We start from the raw sequence: 23,209 nt of genomic DNA on the forward strand, positions 1-23,209 counted from the left end.
AAAAAACAAAAAAAACATGCAAAATAAAAAATTAATTTGAATAAAACGAACTTAATGAATTCTACTAGATAGAGCATGCAAGATAAAGAACTATTTCAACTACTGGGTCATCTTTGTCTTCTCCAACGTCGATCTGAAACAGATACGGTGGCAAACAGATTAATAAAGAGCAATTAAAATTAAGTATATCAAGTATCCTCACCTTAATTAATTGCAGGAACTGGCGTTCTAAAGTCTGCCAGTGTGATGAGCTAATCAACCAAATCTAGGAGGGATACTACTGCAGATAATTTGTTGTTCCGGTTGCATCCAAATTAATTAATTATTAATTAATTCATTTAATAGACACCTGTTACGCAAAAAATTTAATCCTTTTCATTTTTCTCCCTTACTCTCAAATAAAAGTCAAAATATATGCCGAAAATGGATAAAAAAAAAGAATTAAACACTCGTATTAAATAAATGAAACATGAAGTAAAACAAAAACAGGTAATAAAAAACCAGTCAAAAACGAATAAAATAACAAAACATTAAAAATGGCGACGTGCCCACCTGATGTCTGTGTCAAGATATAAACTTTAAAAGTTTTCTAAATTTAATTTATGCTGTGGGCAAATACGAAGAATAAGAATAGAATATGAATCAATCAAACCAAAGAACTATTTCAACTACTGGGTCATCTTTGTCTTCTCCAACGTCGATCTGAAACAGATACGGTGGCAAACAGATCAATAAAGAGCAATTAAAATTAATTATTTTAAGTATCCTCACCTTAATTAATTATAGAACGTAACACTCCAAAGTTTACAGGTGTGAAAAGTAAACCAACTCAAGGAGGAATACTGCAGCAGAGAATTTATTATTTCAGTAGAAGTCAAATAAATATCCAGTTGCACTCGCTCATGGGTCGAAAATTTAAAAATTTAATCCTTTTCACTTTTCTCCCTTACTCTCAAATAAAAGTCAAAATATATGCCGAAAATTGACAAAAAAAAAAGAATTAAACACTCGTATTAAACAAATGAAACATGAAGTAAAACAAAAACACGTAATAAAGAACCAGTCAAAAACGAATAAAATAACAAAACATTAAAAATGGCGACGTGCCCACCTGATGTCTGTGTCAAGATATAAACTTTAAAAGTTGTCAATTTAATTTATGCTGTGGGAAAATACGAAGAATAAGAATAGAATATGAATCAATCAAACCAAAGAACTATTTCAACTACTGGGTCATCTTTGTCTTCTCCAACGTCGATCTGAAACAGATACGGTGGCAAACAGATCAATAAAGAGCAATTAAAATTAATTATTTTAAGTATCCTCACCTTAATTAATTATAGAACGTAACACTCCAAAGTTTACAGGTGTGAAAAGTAAACCAACTCAAGGAGGAATACTGCAGCAGAGAATTTATTATTTCAGTAGAAGTCAAATAAATATCCAGTTGCACTCGCTCATGGGTCGAAAATTTAAAAATTTAATCCTTTTCACTTTTCTCCCTTACTCTCAAATAAAAGTCAAAATATATGCCGAAAATTGACAAAAAAAAAAGAATTAAACACTCGTATTAAACAAATGAAACATGAAGTAAAACAAAAACACGTAATAAAGAACCAGTCAAAAACGAATAAAATAACAAAACATTAAAAATGGCGACGTGCCCACCTGATGTCTGTGTCAAGATATAAACTTTAAAAGTTGTCAATTTAATTTATGCTGTGGGAAAATACGAAGAATAAGAATAGAATATGAATCAATCAAACCAAAGAACTATTTCAACTACTGGGTCATCTTTGTCTTCTCCAACGTCGATCTGAAACAGATACGGTGGCAAACAGATCAATAAAGAGCAATTAAAATTAATTATTTTAAGTATCCTCACCTTAATTAATTATAGAACGTAACACTCCAAAGTTTACAGGTGTGAAAAGTAAACCAACTCAAGGAGGAATACTGCAGCAGAGAATTTATTATTTCAGTAGAAGTCAAATAAATATCCAGTTGCACTCGCTCATGGGTCGAAAATTTAAAAATTTAATCCTTTTCACTTTTCTCCCTTACTCTCNCCTCGTCCTTAATATCGGCAACCCACTGTACTGCAAAGTATTCTCGTCGTTAATGGAGCACTAGTAGTTTTAATTCTTTCATTGAAAACTTTTTAAAAAGTTCTTACCTTCTCGTCCTGCAACTCCCTAGTATGTCAAAAAAGTAACCGATTTTATGCCACAAACTCTTTCTTCAATAAACGATTTTGCATTGCTCTTGTTTTATTCTTATTTCCAGTGAAGAAAAAAGCAACTCAAGGCTCATCTTTGAAGCTAAATGGACACAGAAAAATAATAATTTTTATGTTTTTCCTTCAGAACAATAAATGTTTATGTTTTTTTTGCAGGAGAAATTGATTTTATTATAAAAATTTTTAAATTAGGGGTTGAAAGTGCTCCCCATTAATTTCCAACTGCAAAACTATACTAATGTCTCATAATAACTTTAACAGAGTTTGATACTTTCAGCTCGTTTAATAAGTAAGAAATTTAGGTTTTTTAATTGTATTAAGGAATAATATCTTCATTATTAAGATTTCAATGGTTTATAAGTAAAAAACAAACTAAAGTACAAAATATTTTTTAACACAAGAATGGTTTACATATTCAGTTCTTCCTTTTAGTTCCTTTNTTATAAAAAATAAAGACGTTTTTAAATTGAGAGGTTGAGAGGGCAACTCAGTAGTTTTCAAGTATACAATTACTTTCACTGATATTCTATACGTTTTAGTATTTTGAGCTGGTTTAAAAAGGGAGAAATTAATTTATGATAAAATAAAAACGGACGCTGAAAATAGAAAATTAAAAAAAAAAATACGAAATTGCTACCTACCTAACAAGAAGTAACTACTTTATAATATAGTAGTAACAATTTAAATTATTAACGACCGATTAATTGAGCATAACTGACAGAATACTATTATCATAGACCATTATCAAATTATCATAGACAAACTGTCATGACATAGATATGACATGTCCAGAGATGTTTACATACCCAAAAAGATAATAGTGTCTATGCAACAACTGTATGTTTAATTTCTTTTAGGTATTTTAAATTTTGCGACAACTTTATTAATAAAACAATTAGTATTGTTAATCAATCTTTCTACAATCAAAGCAGAAAACCCTAAACTTATCTATTTCTTTAAAGCACAAACATCAATGATAACTAAAATCATATGAAAATGTGTATGACAAGGTATATGAACGTAATCGTAAGATATATCATTTGCCTATGATAAACATTTGGATGGATCCAATCCACTTCAATCAAGTATGAGTGAACTACGATAATATCCTTCAGTTTTAAATTTATAATCGTTCCTTTATTAAAAACGCACTAGCCAGATTAAAAGAGACAGTTTACTAACATACTAAGTTTAATTTCTGGGTTAAATGCAGAAATTAAGGTTAAATAGTAGGGTTGTCTTTAGGGTAATGCTTATATAGGTTATGATGACTAATTAATTTTGAGAAAATAATTTTCTAATTTTAATTTGTTCACTTATCCATCAAGAAGAATGGTTGTCACTGTATGGTAAGTTGTTTTTTTTTGTCTTTTCTATTGATCATGTTGTTTCTTCTAGTATGGTGTCTGACTTTTTTTATCCAAATATGGGAGGTGTTGAGGAACATATCTATAATTTGTCTCAGTGTCTTATGGAAAAGGGGTATAAAGTAGTAGTTATAACACACAATTATAGTAATAACGTTGGAGTGCGTTATCTTACAAACTTGTTAAAAGTGTATTATATTCCTATAAAGGTTTTTTACAATCAGTGTGTCCTTCCAACAATGATCTCCAGCATTCCTATTATTCGTTATATCTTTGTAAGAGAGCAGATTCAAATAGTGCATGGTCATTCGGCCTTTTCAGCTCTTGCACATGAAGCAATGCTTATTGGAAATTTATTGGGTTTAAAGGTACCAGTGAATTATTGAGAGCACATTTGTTTATATTTAAATTAAGACTATATTTACAGATCACAGTTTATTTGGTTTTGCTGATGCTAGTGCTGTTATTACAAACAAATTTCTTCAGATAACACTTGCAGGGTGTGACCATTGTATTTGTGTGTCGCATATTGGTAAAGAAAATACTGTTTTAAGAGCTGGATTTGAGAAGTGTAGCCAAAGAGTTTCAGTCATTCCAAATGCTGTTGATGCAATACATTTTATGCCCAGACCAGAATTAAGGTCGAAAGATAAAAGTATATTTAATAGTTGTCTTGCATTTTGAACCAAACTATAATTTAATATGACTTAATTGCAGTTGTTATTGTTGTTGTTTCAAGATTAGTTTACAGGAAGGGTGTAGATTTATTGGCAAAAATAATGGTTGAAATTTGTGAAAAGTACCCACAGACTGCTTTTTTGATAGCTGGTGATGGACCCAAAAGATGGTAATTATTTGTAATTTTTCCTTTCCTTTTCTTAAAAACAATAATTGGATTTGAAAGGCTACTAGAAGAAGTAAGGGAACGAAAAGGACTTCAACACAGAATCACTTTGGTTGGGATGTTACAACATTCTGAGGTTGTTCATGTACTAAATAGAGGTCACATTTTTCTCAATACATCACTTACAGAGGCATATTGTATGGCTATAGTTGAAGCTGCAAGTTGTGGGTATAATAAAATTTATTCTCTTTATCATTATTTATGATAGAAAGCAGTTCTAATCATGTAAATGTGTACAACTTGAATTTTTTTTGTATCCCATTCAGATTAAAAGTGGTTTCCACAAATGTAGGAGGAATACCTGAAGTTTTACCAGATGATTTAATCTACTTACGAGAACCAAATGTTTCATCATTAATTGACGGTAAACGTAGTACAAAATGACAACTTACTGCCAATTTATAATTTTTTTTTTATATTGTAGGATTGGAAATTGCAATAAATGATTTGGAAAATGGAAAATGCATTTGTCCTTATGAATGTAATATGACTATAAGAAAACTTTATAACTGGGAAAATATAGCTAAAAGGACTGTTAAGGTCTATGATAGTGTTATTATAACTGGACCAACCAAGCCAATTCATGTTCAATTAAAAAGGTAAAATCAATAACTCAGTTTTGTGATAATGTTTTTAAATCTGTATTTTTATCTTGTAGGTATTTGTCTAGCTATGTGTGGCCCTTTTTATTAGTTGTTTCTTTGGTCCATTTGATACTAAAATTATTAGAAATAATTGTACCTTGTGATAGTATTGATAAAGTAAAGAACGTGTATAATAAAGATTTAAAAAAGACAAACTGCACCTAATAAAAGCTTTTTTTTCTATACACTAAATTACATACATGTAAATGTTACTTATTCAGTGATTTATTGTTTTAAAACTACGCAAAAAATAAATAACAACATACTTCAACAATTCCCAAAATTAACTAACTATATCCTAGAAGCTGAATTAAGCGTGAACTTGTACAATAAAGTATTTTTTATGTACGCAACTAATTCAGTTCGAGTTTTTCGATGTAACTTGACATTGAATGGGCGACTTAACAATATAATATTTACTAAATTATAACAACGCATTGTCAGTACTACACAATTTTTTTTTTCTATATTCCTGAGAGTATCTGCTACAAAAAGAAAATGTTTTACGACTTAAGTTTGCTTGCATAAAAAATACAAAAGAGCAGTTAAAGTTATTGCATTTTTATATCTGCAAACACTTCCTCGTTGGCTTGTAATTGTGTATTTCTACCCTTTTTATATAAACTAGAAACTGAATTATCGTTTTCGAAAATAAATTTTACCAATATGCATTAGTTGTGAATGTAAATGTACATTATAACAAATTATTTGATCATTTGATCACAGAGTTTCACGAAGTTTTTCTCTTTTGATGTAAATAAAATAAGGCGCCGTACTTACGCCTATCATTTGCTTTCTAAATTAACTACACTATATATACAGGTATTTAAGCGTTTCGATTAATGTTATTGATTTTGATGGTACATCTTAAGAATGCTACATGGTATGTGACTGCGCGGAATGTTTTTTCCTTAAGAAAAAGATTACTGGAATGTTCATTACTGTACAATTTGTTTATCATAATTGTTTCCACTAATAGACAAATGTATTTATTAGTATTATTGTGGTGTTTGGTCCACTAGTACAAGAGTATGAATTGATGAAGACAGTACATATAATGGTATGTTCTGTATGTACATACTCTCCAAAAGATAATCTAATTACGAACTAAAAGAACCCTATTTTTGTCTATCACATTTTAACTGAGACCATAATAATGTGTAATATCGGTAAGTTTAATTAATTATTTTGTATTTTCTACTCACAGTCATGCAGTTATTAGCTTATGATTAGATTAATAATAAATAAATTGGTAACAATAATAAACAGCATACAAAAATAAATATTTTCTGCTGCTAGGTTTGATCTCGTAATTTTTTTGAACCGTTATCGTTCCATGATGATGGTTTCGTGTGCATTTTAAAATCTCTGTTTTCAGATCGCTAGAAATGATGAACAAGTTTATTCTAAACGTCATTTTGGTTCATCAGGCAGTACTGTACAGTCAACATGTCCAGCAATCAAATGCATGCACAAGTGAGGAAGTAATCATTAAAAATTGTAGTAGTTTGTATTACTAAAAATTAAACTAATGCTTCATAGTTGGGAATTGCTGCATAACTATTTCATTACTTAGGCATAGTTGTACGATAATTAATATTGTTTTAATAAATTTCAAGAATATTTACTTACTGGAACATCTTCGGCAGCTCCGGGGCTGCATGATCGTCTAAGATCACCTTTTTCATTTCTTAGTAGAGTCTGCCTTTTCTGGTCTCGATTTAAATAATCCGATTCATATCTCGCAGATATGGCTGAAAATGAATGATATTTAACATTTACACACAAATGATACATTTTATAATTATGTTATACATATTCGAAATTAATACCTGATATAATAGGAACATCGAAATCAAAACTTGTCGGTATTTGTGCTCCAGAGGCTCCACTGGTCCCGGAAGTTGTTGATGTTACATGCCTTGTTTTGATTAGTGGAGGATTCTTATTTTGAGAAATGGCAAGACCTCGTTTCAAATTACCTCTCGTTGGCGATGGGGGCGGGTACGAAATGCCCCTATGAGTTGGACTCAGCAGGTGTCCACCGTTCTTCGTGGTAGATGATGGTACCAACAGAGTGTTTTGATTAAGGTTTAAATTTAAGGTCCCGACATTCGGAGAACCTAACGTAAGATTAGGTAAACTTTGCCCCAAGGTTCCGTAGGGTTGTACGGAAAGGGTATTGGGCGTTTTCAATATCATTCGTTGTTTAAATAAACTTTTATGAGTTACGGGACTTTTTTCTGAAGGAAGAGATTGTACACCGTCATCACTTGATATTGAAGCAGTACGGTTTTCGGTCGTTTCAGCTCCTGACGGCATGTGCGACGGGTTGCCGGATGATTGTTCGTTGATTTCAACAGAACCGCTAAGGACAAGACTAATTATAATTTAATAATGTACATAAAAGTGTAAATATATATTTTAATTCTTTTATTTTTGGGCATATTGTTAATTGAATATTTCTACTCTTGACTTCCGGGTTGTTGGTTGTAGCTGTCTTTTGCAACTGTTTTGCAATTCAAGAGTGGAAATNTTTATTGTCCCAAAGGACACGGGAAACGGAGCTGTGGCTGACGAATAATAATACACAAACAAGAACTGTAAATAAATTCAAAGCAGGACTGATTAGATTTAATTTTGATAATCCAATAGAAACTACCTAGTACAGTAGACAACGTCAATTTTTAGAAAATACGATAGGTACCTATATCGGGTGTTGTTGTGAAGGTATCGGATCTTGTTATTAATTTACTGTACACATCATTTTCTAATCAATAAGTCTAAATAAATTCATGCCATTTGTGATTGTACGAGATTAATGAATGACGACGTAGAAACACAATTAAATTTAAAAATGATTTGTAATGATTGTATGAATGCTCAAATTTAAACGCTATTCCGACAATTTTTTAATCTGATTTGTGACGTGACTCTTGTTTGATGAAAATTTATAGTAAATCAACTGCAAAACAAGTCAAAGATTTTCACTAAACATTATTTGCAATTGTTTATTATTTCGCCAGACTTTGATTCATCAACATCATTTTTTTTTTCAATATTGTTGTTTTCGCACTAGGGTAGTTCAATAATAATATTTATAATACTATCAGCGCAAATTCTAATACATTGTATACGTTTATTATTCTCGCATAAATCCTTTAGAAGTCTAGGAACCTTAACTCATTCATTTATCGGTATATGGTTTGCACCCCCACCCTCTCATTTCTATATATAAATACCTCCCATACAGCGAAAAGTGTACTCAAATTATTTTCCTTATACATATACCTATAACGCAATCCCTCATGCTTTTTCTTTAGTCATTACTATCAATGGGAATTATTACAAAGACTAGCCAAAAATTAATTTTTGAGAAACTCAAGAATAACTATGTATTTTTATTCAGCATCATCATAAGCTCGTCATTCCTAAAAATGGTTGAACACGCACCTCTATTATTTACCTAAAAATTTGAAAAACAGTTTGTATGTAGTTTTTTACTATTAACTTCGGTAAAGGTCTAGATAATTTCCCCCATCCCCGAAGGGGCAGGGGGGATTGAAAGAGGAGGTCTTCCTAAGTGAACCACCATAAAAATTTTGCGGCGGTCAGACCCCCATAAAAAGTTATGGGGTTACNAGGACAAGACTAATTATAATTTAATAATGTACATAAAAGTGTAAATATATATTTTAATTCTTTTATTTTTGGGCATATTGTTAATTGAATATTTCTACTCTTGACTTCCGGGTTGTTGGTTGTAGCTGTCTTTTGCAACTGTTTTGCAATTCAAGAGTGGAAATACTCAATATGATATACGTAGCCCATGAAAACTTGAAAGTTTTGATCGTTAATTCAATAAGTAGTTATTAGTTGAAATTTAAAAATTATGAAAATCAAACGAAAAATTACCTGTGACTATGTGCAAGGCTAGATACGCGACTACTTCTAGAAGAACCTGCTAAAGGCGAACGCGGTGCTAACTGTACATTATGATAATCGCTTTCTAAGCTGTAATCCGCACAATATTCTGCATCTAAACTCTCTTCCATTGTGTAATTAACTTTCTTTGCTTGAGAATAAATCGATTGCGCTTTCATTATCGACTCTTTCCAAACCTTATTATTAAATACAATAAATAATATTAGTATTGTAATTATTATAACCACTTAAAAAAACGGTAGTTACTTTCAATTTTTTGGCATCATTATTTTGCAATATAAATGCTGCAACGGCCATATCAAATTCGTTCTTGTAAATACAAGCCAAACTGGGGGTTTCCCTGTTTAGTTCACTAATTACTAATCGGTCGATTACGTAGGGTTGTCTTATGACTCTCATCGTTGCCCCACCCTTTTTTGTCGATGGTTTACATATAAGTAACATATCTGTTAATAAGAAGCAATGAACTTCAGTCTGCAAAAAAAGTTAATTTGGCTTGTCCTGACTTCACGGGTTTTTTATTTTATAAAAGAATAGAAGATGTATAGCATACTTTACCTTCGATATGGTATTATCCTTAAGTTTAAGGTCCCCTTCCATAATCAGATGCCTTCTTCTGCCTGGCGAACAACCTACCATCGGCTTATTTAAATCTAAACGACTGTAGTTTTTAAGAAGTTTTTCTACATCGTCGTCCTTCGATTCCTTCAAAAAAAAATTATAATTTTCTCGTAAATATGAAAGGTTTTTAAAGTATTAAATGAATAAGAACATTTTTTAAAATACTGCTTACCACTACATCATAACTTTCTATTCTTGCTATAATGCCCTTTATTCTTTCATTGTCTTGCTTTCTTTTCAAGCTGAAGTTTACATTATTGACAAAATCATCAACTGATTTTATCTAAAATGTGACGAACATTCAAATCACACACTAGTACGTATTTATAAACAGGGAATGTCTGTTCATAATACGTGGAACATGTAAATTGGGATACATATTTTAACAAGTAATATTTTTATTTTATCATAATTATCTGAACAAAAAGGAGAAAAAGGATTTAATAGGAAATGATTTATAACAAGCGCGAACGTACCATTAAATTTAAATTATCTTTTTCCACGTCGTCGTCGGTATTCCTTAAAATTGCTTTCAATAAAAGACCATATTTTGTAAGTCTTTGCATTGGTTGAACCAAAATGTCCATTAATCTTAGTCTACAAAAATACTTTAGTGAATGTATATCAGCATTTAAGTATCTTGAACTATTTACTGAACCGGTTCTAAAAGTTTTCTGACTGCTAAAAAGCTACACTATCCCCGATTAATACAGACTATATTTTATTTTGATAAAAATAATTTTTCAGTTCGAAATCTTAATATTTTTAAATCAAGCACTGCTTGACTAGTTTATCGACTTACGCTGACCAAACGGTGGATATACTAACGTAAAAATAAAAATTCAGAGAATCATTGTTGTAATGCAGAAATTATTAATATTTACGTTCATTTATTACTACCCCACGTCTGGCGAAACAGGCACGGATGCTATTCTAAATAAGTACCTACATATTATGTAGAAAATTAAAGTGCGTAGCTACTCTTTATTCTGTTTAATTAAAGTTTTTTATAATAGACATTCATAATGAATGTGCTTCATACTTACCGATTACATTCCCTTTGAGTTTCGCACCACGCCAAATATGCTGTAAACAGTTCATTGTGAGCGTGGTTTTCTCTACAATAATGCTGACATCTGGCTTGTTCAGAACAATATCTAAAATAAGGTTGAAATATGTCGTTGATCTTTAGGAAACCCTCGCACATATTTTCTATACAAGGTGGCTGTTTATATTTTCGCATATCGCGCACCAACGGAAACAAACTGTTCCTCCAGAAGAGAACGTTCGCATCTAATATTTCGGTAATGTTGGAAAATAATTTATCTGTGTCGATTTCTTTTAATAAATTGCTCGACTGTAAATCTCGTAAGCAAGCCAAAAAAAGCTGCAAAAGATCGTGCAATAATTACTATATATGAATTTAATAGTAACAAAGGGGTTAGTAGATTTTAAAGAGTTTATTACTTACGTCTGTAACAACTTTTAATGTTTTGATGTACGCTACTTCGGTTTTAATAAGTTCCCATAGCGCAGTTTGCTGCTGTTGCGATCTTTCGCATAGTTCTAAAATGTAATAAAATTTTTAAATAGGTATATATGCATAATACACGCTATCAAATTATGATTGAGGGGATGATAAATCTATCTAGAAAGGGTCATTTCAGACAACGCAGGATAATTCAGTATACATTTTTTTTTCGGCTGAGGGTTGCATCAGGGTCCAAATTAAAACACATCGATGTATGCAACCCAATATACACCCAATATATTAATATTGCATAGTGTAAAATACGTTGAACTCGATTTTACATAAAATATTATGTTATAAGTATAGTAAATTCATTTTACAACCACGTAATAGTAACTTTTATGTAATCGATCGACAGAATTGCTGTACACTGTAGTAGAGACTATTCTGGATGATTTGGCGAAATTGTTACTTTTACAGATTTAGTGCACCCGCAGGTGCAATAAAATGCTTTATTACATCAAAAAGGATATTTTAGAACCCATTTCGCTACTAATAAATAAACTCGCTATTGCACTAAACGGGGACATGTGTATTTGATTGCTGTTTTGTGTTTGTAACAAATGTTCAATTAAATTTTAAATATACAAGTATGTACTTTTGTACCTATTCTATATTCTCAAACACACAATAAAAATTGTATTAGTGTACTTACGTTCGGCATCTATTATTTCTTTCCAATCATTTTCTAGTTTATATAAGGCGTCTATCGACTCGCATTGACCTTTCGGATAAACCTGGGACGTAGGCACTCCATATTTCGCATAATAATTTAATTGTTCGGCTAAAACTTCCATTCTAGAATTGTCCTAAAATTGTTTGATCAATTTCTTAGAGCGCAATTGCGAGAGATTGATACTGTTTAATAATATAAATAATTAAAAGGGCATTTCTCTTTAAGTGTTAAAAAAATGTTTCAAAATAATTATCTACTAGCAAATGTATTGTAATAACAACGGGTGTTTTTAAAGTACGAGGGGCGTTCAAATTATTAATCCGTTTCAGTAACGTATTTTGATATTCTGTTTGTGTGAAATTTGTTAAAAAGGAAGAATTAATTAATTATTGGAAAAGTTGAAAGTGAATCAAGCTGAATACTGTCAGAACATAAACTAGAGTTATTTTCTTTATTAGTAACCGACCTAATTTTCGTTTCAATCCCTATCCCACCTATATAGCGTACATGTATTGCCCCATAAATCTGTCTTTGCTTTCCTTGCAGACTTGATTTACTTCATTCCCTTAAACATTTATTGAACGCGATATAAACGAGCAAGTATCGCAGATAGTGTAGGTGTAATAAAAATTGGGAAAACGTTATTTCTTACTTTATTATTGTAACCAGTTAAACAGTTACTTTTAATTTAATGAAGAATTGAATTTGAATTGATGTTTTCCGAGCTGTTGAACCATGTTCGATAGTAGAAATTAAATCTGCCGAATGTTTCGTCTTATGGTTGGCGGAGAACTCTACGACAACCTTACATACTACATCATTCTACAGTTCACTGAAGATGTCTCGCACAGCCGAAGATGAAACGTTTGGCAGATTTGATCAATTCTTCATTAGTTCTATATTTCAATTTAATTATTATTAGTTTAAATGTAACAAATCCTACCTTGCTATTGCTAAATAAACCAGACCATCTTTGTTTACATTGCCTTTTATTTGTTTCGAAGTCTTGTACTGACAAACGACTGTCATGAGATAAATTTAAATTTGAGGACGACGGAAAATCTACGCTACTGTTGAAAGAAGTACGGGATTTTATGCTCTAAAAAGAATTTTTGTTTCGGTATTGGTACATGAAAACAGTTAATGCAAATAAACTACAACTTACCGATGACGATTTCTTTGCCGCTTCTTCTTGTCTAGCACTAGAGGACCCTTTAGCTAAGAGTGTTTGTATAAAAATTATCAATTCTACTATCTTTTGTAAAGTAACTTACCTGTAATTACAATATTTCTACCGACTAATATCTTTGTATCTTGTGAAAAAGATACTCGGGTACTTGTGTTATTTTCTCTGTCTTGTAACCAACCCTCGCAAGATAACAAATCTATATTCCTTAGTTCGCACAATTTACAAAGGGAATCACTGAAAATGAAAGTAAATTTTGCAAATGAAAAATCGTTATTTGAAACAATAAAAACAGAAATTTAAAATCTCTTTCTGCTCCGAAGAGGGATTGTTATTCAGGCCTGACGGCAGTAGTCCAGGATTGGTTCGGTAATTCCGTGGTTGCGTGGATAGAGTCTATTCGACGTTTCGCCAGCTGCTGTACTTTGCGTCCTCAAAGAACGTAGTGCACAACAACCGTAACAAAGGATTTTACGTCCTCGCCACGTTCCCTAAGGATGCCAATCACTGCAGTTGGCAAAAAGTTGGATAAATGACTCCATCCAAGACAGAGAAGCAACCCTGGACCACGGCCACCAAGCTCAACAATGCACGTCAACTATTTCTTTAATTTGTTATAATTTTCTATTACATTTACGCTGCTATTCTTTAAAATTGATTGGTATCAAGATTGTCCATTCTTCATACATGGCTCTATGTACACATATACAAAACTACCTCACATTCGAATAGAAAACATTTAGATTAGTATCTATATGTATAATATACGATTTTAATAGAAAGGTTATTCCAGTACGATCAAGAGTTTTTCGTTCAAGGTTACTAGACTAGGTAAATAATTTTCCGGTCTAAACGGCGCCTATTTTCCTTGCCATTTTCGCTGCGCCGTTGATGACGACCACCACGACACGACTAAATCGATAAAAATATGTGCTTTCGATCAGACAACATTAATGTACATTACAATACTTTACCACAAACAAAAGTCACCTATGTCTACATTATATTTTTTATAATTATAATTTATTGTACCTATTGTATGACTGTACCTGTCACTCTTAATGGATTGCCCGGTGGTAAATTTCTATTAATTTGTTTTTTTACGTCCTTTTTACCTTATTTATCACATATAGGAGGTGAATATGAGTATTGAATGGATTTGTGCGCGGATTTCTGATTTTTAAATAACAAATATATGTACCTTTTCGAAATTAAAAATTTAAATCACTTTTTAATGCCTAAGTAATATTTGAAATAATATGCAATTGATAATTTAGGTACGATATACATAAGTAACTAAACTATAATGGTTAAGTAAATTTTTGGAAATTGTTAATAGGAATAATGACTACGAATTGAGGACCGATAATGGCGAAAGTCATTATTCTTTCTACATAATCTAAGATATTCGGAGCGGAATCTGGGGTATAGCATTTACCATCATTTTATATCAACAACTGAAGGAGGAGATTCTAAATTTTCAAAGACGGAACCTAAAATTAAAAACAAAAAGGAAAATAAAACGTCATTCTCTTCATAATTAAATGAACCAAACGAACAAATACAAGATGCTTTCGAATAAGTAACTAATAAATTCATAATTATTACGCAGGGGAAACTGACGACGAAACACTGAAAATTTCCTGAAATTAAGTCATTGTAGACAAGCAATTTATACTAACGAGCTATTCATGCATTTTCGAATAGCACCAATATCAAAAATATAAATGAAGCTCCTGTAAAATTATTAGGAAATTGTCATACGTGCCCTATGTCGCTAAATAATAATGTTGCAACTATAATTATTTCACTAAATATCCCTAAATTGTTATTCCTTTAATTTATTATTTTATTGACAAGTGTTTACACCTAGTTTTAATTTTTTTATTATAATGAGGTTCTGATCCTAATAAATTCTTTTCATTTTTTAAAAAACAATACGGACAGGAATTTCGATAAAAAATTTAATCAGCCCCGTGACGCTTTCCGTTCCTCCTTTTTTTCTCGCTTCCCGTTTATTCCAGCAATCATTGGAAAAACTTGAATAACAAAACAATTAAGCAGCGCTAAATTTACTTACAATAAAGTAACTCCACGAATTGCTGGAAAGAACAGTTCGTTGTCCCAAGTTGGCTCATCACCGATTTCGAAATTAACACTGAAACATTCGCTACTAGATTTCTGAAAAGACAAAAAAATACAAAATATAAGTAATGATAATTTAAATATCAACAAAAAAGTAAGATAATCAAATAAAATAATGTTAAACCTAATAATAAAAAAAAAAAACAATAAAATGTTTCTACCCCGATATGTGTGTTGTAGGTGTGTGGCCGTAAAAGGACTGATTACCATTTCTGATACTACTGTTATTACGTTATCTTGTGTGTCCAATCTTGGCAAAACTCGATCAAAAACTACTGTGTGTGTATGTTTTCATGTACAACATTCTTTCCTTTAGGCTGGCAAAAGCAAAAGATAATCTTTTAGTAGATGAAATGCTAAAATCTCATATCTTTTTGGTTTGCGAGCTTTCCCGTCAAAACGGCGAATGAAATGAAATTCAGGGTTTCAACTACTTTTCTTCATGATCTAACAATTACTACGATAACTAGGTGACTCGTTGTGTGATTATTGTTACAAAGCTCTATAGTGGTAATTAAAATGAACAATATCTTAATATTTGTAAGTGCATAAGTCTCATCGTACTGTTACTTACACATTTTTTATATGTAACACCACCTACGCCCTGTATACCGATGCTGCATATGCACATAGATACTTATATACGATTTTATTTATTAAAAAATTAAAAGGAAACAACAAAGGAAAGTATAATTTATTTACTGTTGGACGATTTTAGACAAAAAAAACACTCCGAGTTCAATTGGGTTAAAAGCACCACCACGAATTTAGAATTGGTGTAATAGGTAGATAGGTAGCTATTCATCGTAAACAAAGGAATCGTTCCTTTAAAATAAAACTTTTGCTTATAACAGAGTACGAAGGGCGATGAGCCTTAGAAAAGGTATCGATTAGATAATCACAATTCAGAGTGCTTCCTTAATTGAAATCGTTGAGAATTGAGAGAACGTGAAACTACACAACTGGGACTGATTGGAATTGTATTTATCAGACGTCGAGTGATCTACAAAAACGTTAACACTTGCACATTAAATTTAGCATAACTTTATTCTGAAGAAATTCATATACTTTTAATTATTTACCAGATAGGGCAGATGTACAGTAAAGAATATTTAAGTTACATAAACAAAGAGAAAATTATTTTATATGATTCACAAGAAAATCGTCATATTTATTCTTGGTTTCAATAAATTAAAGGTGAAAGTAATTTTTCTATTAGAGTAAACTCAAACCAGTGAAAACCAAACTGTATAAGCCTAAACATATGTATTAGTTTCTTGATTTATTTACGCTTCTTTTCCACTCGCACGTTAAGTCGTAATTAAAATTAGTGAATTTTAATTCAGAACTTAAAACTTTGAAGTATAATATTCAACGTTGATGAGGTACAGTCTATATTTTTATTTAAATGACATTACAATATAATACGAACAAATACTGCAGTATGTAAATATTTGTTGAACAGTTTTTATAATTTTGAAAAAAATTAAGAACTATGCAACCCAACATACACCCTGTATATGCGTGTAGCGTATATTAACATGTACGAATTCTATTTAAAGTTTAATCGTAATTTTAAGTAGGCAAAATAACTTACTTGAGATCTCGTAAGAACATGCTTTCGTCCGTTTTTGAATTCAGAGGCTTGTGAATCGTTTAAAAGAGTATTTTTAGGAGGCAGGATCGTCAATGATCTGGTGCAGTCAGGTTCTGACTTAGAATCCTTAAGAGAAGTGGACTCGGTAGAATAAGCCGTGCTTTGTCGCATTTCCAATTTATCCAGATGATTTAAACTTCTCGATCTAACCTGAAATAAACAAAATACACTACACATTTCGTATTTCTTCTAAGAAGTTTTGAGAGCATTCATGCATGCCTACATTGTAGGTATTAAATTTATGCAATATCTACATAATGCATACATTTAAAAGTTACAAGAAAGTCTTCATTGTACCTATTTAAATGTTTATTCGCATATACGTTACGTATAGTTAAAAAACATCTAACGGTATGTAAATTGTTCCATGTTAAAAGGAAACGAAACGTCAAGATTATCCTTTCCTTTTGGAGCTTCAAACACGCGATATTCGATCTATTAAAAATTTGGTTCAAGGAAAAATCGACTATTGCAAAACATAATAAAAATAACAATGACATCATTAGGACCAGACCAATTTATTTCCTACGGGGTAATCCTCTTTTTACATTTCAACTATTTTATCTACATTCCGTAATTGCCCGTCTAATTGTAAGTCGAAACTTAAACGGAGTCAGAATGTTATTATAAATACCGTAAAATTGTTAACGTTCGCGGTACAGTGGAATAAATCTTGTTAAGTCCCATCCCGAAAATAGGTGACAAAAATAGAGCAGTCTGATAATTGACCAAGTCAAAATGACGCATAAAACCCATAAAATGTTGCAAGAATAGTTAATTTTTTTTTTTATTGATACGTTACTCACTCAAAAGCTGAATGAACTAAAAAAGAAACAAAGGATAATTAAATATTGTCTAACAAAAAGCAGTTGCCGAGAAAACACATACATAGATAATCGTTATAGTCCGAAGACTAATTGGACTCGCACCTCTCCTTCTGAGTCAATTTTTGCATTTCCCGAAAACCAGAACAACCCACATTTCTAACTAGTTATTTGCGAACAGTGATATAATGTAGGTCTTCCTCTAGCCCTCTTTACTCCTGTTTCTGCTTCTAATATGTCTTTAAGTAGCCTTTCATCTCTCAGAAGGCGCTCTCCCACACCATCCTATCTTTCCTCTTTCTAATACCTTGTCATCTGTAACCTTTTCTATCCACACATCCTATCGAAAATCCGCTTTCCAAAGCGTTAATAAATTATGCTGTTATAAATTGTTGTGCAATTGTATTAAGAACAAATATAAAATATTATCGAAAGCGTTATTAAGTACAACTTGAAAGAGCGAAGGCTTCTATTTAAAAGGGAAATAAATAACTAAAGGAAGGTGTTATTAATCATATAATTCCATTAAAGGAAAGAGCACATTGTACACTGATTGTGAGATCGGAGTAAGAAGCGACTGAAGCTCCCGATATTCTAAGTCGCCTTTCAACTGCTCCCCTATAAGATATAGGGATTTACTCATCACTTATATCCAAAAATAAAGTCTTGTTTTTTCCACCGATAATTTATCAACTCTTCTATTTCCATAAAAATTTTGCGTCATTATTAGAAATTAACAAATTAAGCAGTATTTTCTAAATGATCCAATTGAACCACCAAAATAATTTGCCATTTCTTATCGTCTAATTTGTCCAAAGAATTGTATTTACCCTTTCCCCCATTCCTTAGTTAAGTTAGTTCCTATCTGCAGTTTGTTTCTTTCTCCCAAAGGAGTCACAGTGTGGTTAACAATAAAAGATTTGTAACGAAAAACCTTTTGTTAGTAGACGGAGTTTTAATAATTTGTTAGCTTCCCTGACTTACAGTTTTTCTTAGAAGTAAAATACAATTTCCGTAAACTAATCAAGTACAATACATGCATATTATTAACAGTTCTCTTAGTTCAGCTTAATGGAATAAGTTACTTTACTTATTGTTTCTTCCCATACATTAATTATTATGCCACCAGATGCTGTTAATTGCAAAAAAAAAATTATAGATTAGTATGCTTAGATTTGCAGATGATATAGCAGTATTAACATCTAGCAAAGATGAGTTAGAGATAGCTTTAAATAAAATGGAAGCGGTATTGACAAAACAGTACTGTATGAAAATAAATAAAACTAAAACTAAAATACTGGTATGCAAAGGAAGAAAAAGTAAGGAAAGAGCGAATATAAGGATAGGAGACCAAAAATTAGAAGAAGTGGCCGACATCTATTTTATTTCACAATAGATCTTTCTTAAGCAAAATAATTGTTGTAATTGTAATTTTGTTTATATTTTAACTAGATATCTGAAAATTGTAAGCAGAAAGTCTTTTATTACAATGCAATACGAAACCGATATTCGTTCTAAGTCAGCGCTTGTGAAAACTTCTCGGGATATTAGGTGTGTTATGTTTTTAGACGCCTCATTCGTCAACTTCCAAAGATGGATTATGGACCTATTTCCTTTCAGGTATATCGTGATTCGTGAACAAAAAATATCGCTAAGAAGAATCTGCTGATAAGAATGACGAGGGAATATAAACAAACAAAAACTATACTTTAATTTCGGTTATCTCAATATTAGCTAGTGTTTGTTTCGTTCGATAACGTAACTAAAATGCGCATACATCAGAGGGTGCTACTCACTTCGTTCACGTTGTCTTTTCCCACCGTAACCTTATGATCCCAACCTAAACGAAGGTTACGGTAGGAAAACCTTCTCCTTTACCTGTTTCTCAGAAGTGTATGTTCCTTCTGTATATTATTCTTAATGAGGGGTAGACAGCATACTAAAAGAAGACCCTTTAGGGTGTTTGTTTAGAAGCCCCATAGGAAAACATTTGTCGTACGTGTAAGAAGCGTTTTAGTGCTTTATTTAATGCGAATATTCAAAAAGAATGTTCCACCAAAACCATTAATCTTTTTTTATTATCCTGCTTGCTCAATTTATTCAATAAATGAGTAAATTTCTTCTGAAAATACGATACATTCAACCGTACATTGTGAGTAGTTATTAATAACGTTTCTGAAAATAAGCTTTTTAAAGCTGTTTCGCGATTTTGCTGCTTTTAATGCCGCAGCAGCAGATTATTATTCAACACAAAGGCATACACAAAACAATATTCAGTAACAATTCGGTTGTTTCTACATTTATACCGAACCGCTTCGCTCTTTGAATACGAAAACTGCTAAGCGTAAACAATCAGAACGAATCCCCTCTTTTAATTAATTTAATCATCACCTAAATACTTCCAGGTTAGACTGGAAAGGTCATTATTCGTTCTTTGTTATTATTAGATACAAATACTGCCATTACATACAAAATGTCTTTACTAATTTATAAACCCCAAATTTTTTGGTACAGTAATAGGTATTAGCTTTCGGGCTTTCTGGCCGTTATCTTTGGAGACAACTTCAACCTAGACCAGTAGTGGGCAAACCGTGGTTCGCGAGTTATATTTGGTTCTTTGACCACCTGAATGTATCTCTGCCGCAGATGACCGCATGCGGGCGTTAAACAGTGTATACCGTCAAAATAATAGCAAACGATGATGATCTTTTCAGCTAACGAAAGTTATCATTCACTTGCCACAGCTACCAGGAAAGAAAGTAGGAGAACAAGGGGCGCTATGGTAGCCAACAAGGAAAAGGAGAGATAGGAAGGTCTGACATGAGGAAGACCTAGATTAGATTACTGTTCGCTAGGGATGAAGGATATTCCAGTTTTGGGGGAATAGAAATATTCCCTCAGGATGGGAAAGAGTATGCTCAACCAGTCTTCGGACTGATGGCATATGTTACAATATATGGCTCTTCGACAACGTCCAGACGTAACACTTATTATCATACTAAAGATGACGACCTTTAGAGCCTACAATTAGATATATGAAAACGAAATACGAAAACAGTTACGATTAAATTTTTTTATTAGAGGTACAGTATATGTTTGTGATACCGATAGTACCGATTTTCTCTTTCCCTTATAAAGCTAGATTGTTGAATAGCATTGGCTCTTATCGCAGTTAATTATAATTATAGTTTATTGAATTACGCCAAGGTAATTTAACGTTCGATGATTAATTATATTGTTGTGTGTCGCCCTTATTCTACAGTCGCGAACCTATGTGTGCATAGACACTGCTATTATACAGAATAACGAGAAAGCCCTTATTTATTACAGGTTCAAGACGGGCTCTTGTGTATCTTTTAACAAGATATTGATTGGAAGTTTCGTGGACTGTTTTCTATGTACAAAAATTTGGAAAATCTTATAAACCTAAATAAAAATTGGACCCCTTCCCCCTTTATGAGATTTGGTGAGATTACCTATGCCAGACCCCTTCCTCTCCTCTTTTGATTTCACGTATTGTTATTGCGCGTTGAGATGCTTTTTTTGGATAACGTTACGAACCACGACAGGTATTTTTTGAGAAATTTTTACTCCCTTCCCCCTTGTTAAGATTCTATCGGACCCCTACATCCCTTTCGATTCCAAAGGGGGGCGTGGGAGGTTAAAATCAAATAAATTATGCTTACGCAGCATTTGAATAAGAGTCCGTAACAAACGATTTAATTTCGGATTATGATGACATAAAACAGGCTATATAACAGAGAACGGGACAGTATAAGCTAAGGAGAGGTAAAAGCACTTCAATTTAACATTAGGTTCAGTCATAAAAGAAAGGAACATAAAAGATTTGAGAGGAAATTTACGGAGACAACGGGAAATATTGAATAAAATCGGCACTCGGAATGGAACGGCCAAATATTAAAATCTTACAATTTTATTAAAATATTTCTTACATTCAATGAAGGAAGTTTAAAACAGAAACGACCCAAGAACAAGCCAAGCTAATGGACGTAATGCATCATCGTAAACGACAAAGATAATGGCGAATTTAACTCTATTATTTGCCGAAAAACAAACGTTATTAATAAAAAGGAATATTAAACGTAAACGAAGAAAATTACAAGTATTTATTACAACGTCTCTAAATTAAATTGCTGCTAATTTTTTATTGTCCCAAAGGACACGGGAAACGGAGCTGTGGCTGACGAATAATAATACACAAACAAGAACTGTAAATAAATTCAAAGCAGGACTGATTAGATTTAATTTTGATAATCCAATAGAAACTACCTAGTACAGTAGACAACGTCAATTTTTAGAAAATACGATAGGTACCTATATCGGGTGTTGTTGTGAAGGTATCGGATCTTGTTATTAATTTACTGTACACATCATTTTCTAATCAATAAGTCTAAATAAATTCATGCCATTTGTGATTGTACGAGATTAATGAATGACGACGTAGAAACACAATTAAATTTAAAAATGATTTGTAATGATTGTATGAATGCTCAAATTTAAACGCTATTCCGACAATTTTTTAATCTGATTTGTGACGTGACTCTTGTTTGATGAAAATTTATAGTAAATCAACTGCAAAACAAGTCAAAGATTTTCACTAAACATTATTTGCAATTGTTTATTATTTCGCCAGACTTTGATTCATCAACATCATTTTTTTTTCAATATTGTTGTTTTCGCACTAGGGTAGTTCAATAATAATATTTATAATACTATCAGCGCAAATTCTAATACATTGTATACGTTTATTATTCTCGCATAAATCCTTTAGAAGTCTAGGAACCTTAACTCATTCATTTATCGGTATATGGTTTGCACCCCCACCCTCTCATTTCTATATATAAATACCTCCCATACAGCGAAAAGTGTACTCAAATTATTTTCCTTATACATATACCTATAACGCAATCCCTCATGCTTTTTCTTTAGTCATTACTATCAATGGGAATTATTACAAAGACTAGCCAAAAATTAATTTTTGAGAAACTCAAGAATAACTATGTATTTTTATTCAGCATCATCATAAGCTCGTCATTCCTAAAAATGGTTGAACACGCACCTCTATTATTTACCTAAAAATTTGAAAAACAGTTTGTATGTAGTTTTTTACTATTAACTTCGGTAAAGGTCTAGATAATTTCCCCCATCCCCGAAGGGGCAGGGGGGATTGAAAGAGGAGGTCTTCCTAAGTGAACCACCATAAAAATTTTGCGGCGGTCAGACCCCCATAAAAAGTTATGGGGTTACAAAGTTCTGCAATTTTCCAATGTTCATACACTATAAAGTCTAATAAAATTTAATAGATTGGTTATTATTACTAATTATCCAACATTTATAATATCGATAGTTAGTAAAGAGCCAAAAAAACAATTAAAAAAAACATATTTAGTGAGTTTTGCGATTCTATTATCTTAAAACCAATTACAAATATTTAAATAATCTTTTATAT

At 31.8% G+C, this 23,209-nt stretch overlaps 2 protein-coding genes and 1 long non-coding RNA gene across 9 annotated transcripts in view; 1 reads left to right on the forward strand and 2 right to left on the reverse strand.

Moving 5' to 3' along the window:
- Nucleotides 1–677: 677 nt before the first annotated feature.
- On the reverse strand, nt 678–2,062 carry LOC112904630. The gene is made up of 4 exons (XR_003231252.1): nt 1,886–2,062; nt 1,329–1,816; nt 772–1,259; nt 678–702 (listed from the first exon to the last, which is right to left on the reverse strand). It is a non-coding gene; the product is annotated as an uncharacterized LOC112904630 (long non-coding RNA).
- A 1,142-nt stretch (nt 2,063–3,204) lies between these two features.
- On the forward strand, nt 3,205–6,176 carry LOC108742196 (phosphatidylinositol N-acetylglucosaminyltransferase subunit A). Of its 3 annotated transcripts, none has more exons than XM_018477273.1 (8): nt 3,205–3,583; nt 3,638–3,974; nt 4,021–4,261; nt 4,324–4,453; nt 4,511–4,678; nt 4,777–4,874; nt 4,935–5,109; nt 5,169–6,176. In XM_018477273.1, the coding sequence occupies exons 2-8, from the start codon at nt 3,639–3,641 to the stop codon at nt 5,317–5,319; spliced, it is 1,299 nt and encodes a 432-aa protein (XP_018332775.1). In that variant the 5' UTR covers nt 3,205–3,583; nt 3,638; the 3' UTR covers nt 5,320–6,176. The 3 variants fall into 3 exon arrangements, with proteins under 3 accessions (XP_018332775.1, XP_018332774.1, XP_018332777.1); XM_018477272.1 differs by having other exon boundaries at nt 3,207–3,588; XM_018477275.1 differs by lacking the exon at nt 3,205–3,583 and having other exon boundaries at nt 3,670–3,753; nt 3,816–3,974.
- Nucleotides 5,138–23,209, reverse strand: part of LOC108742195 — a 34,178-nt gene continuing 16,106 nt past the window's right edge. Inside the window, exons 6-21 of one of the 5 annotated variants that reach the window (XM_025975158.1) lie at nt 16,856–17,065; nt 15,194–15,294; nt 13,202–13,350; nt 13,093–13,145; nt 12,871–13,026; nt 11,907–12,060; nt 11,192–11,286; nt 10,767–11,107; nt 10,197–10,317; nt 9,893–10,003; nt 9,658–9,804; nt 9,346–9,573; nt 9,070–9,275; nt 6,987–7,534; nt 6,787–6,908; nt 5,138–5,226 (exon numbers count right to left, since the gene is read on the reverse strand). In XM_025975158.1, coding sequence (XP_025830943.1) covers nt 5,200–5,226; nt 6,787–6,908; nt 6,987–7,534; nt 9,070–9,275; nt 9,346–9,573; nt 9,658–9,804; nt 9,893–10,003; nt 10,197–10,317; nt 10,767–11,107; nt 11,192–11,286; nt 11,907–12,060; nt 12,871–13,026; nt 13,093–13,145; nt 13,202–13,350; nt 15,194–15,294; nt 16,856–17,065 — 2,769 coding nt within the window. In that variant the 3' untranslated portion in view covers nt 5,138–5,199. Of the gene's footprint in view, nt 5,227–5,312; nt 6,671–6,786; nt 6,909–6,986; nt 7,535–9,069; nt 9,276–9,345; nt 9,574–9,657; nt 9,805–9,892; nt 10,004–10,196; nt 10,318–10,766; nt 11,108–11,191; nt 11,287–11,906; nt 12,061–12,870; nt 13,027–13,092; nt 13,146–13,201; nt 13,351–15,193; nt 15,295–16,855; nt 17,066–23,209 lie in introns of those variants that run through there. The other 4 variants (XM_025975156.1, XM_025975157.1, XM_025975160.1 and 1 more) reach the window with 4 other exon arrangements.

Source organism: Agrilus planipennis, unplaced genomic scaffold, assembly GCF_000699045.2.
Source record: "Agrilus planipennis isolate EAB-ADULT unplaced genomic scaffold, Apla_2.0 scaffold283, whole genome shotgun sequence".
Taxonomy (NCBI): domain Eukaryota; kingdom Metazoa; phylum Arthropoda; class Insecta; order Coleoptera; family Buprestidae; genus Agrilus; species Agrilus planipennis.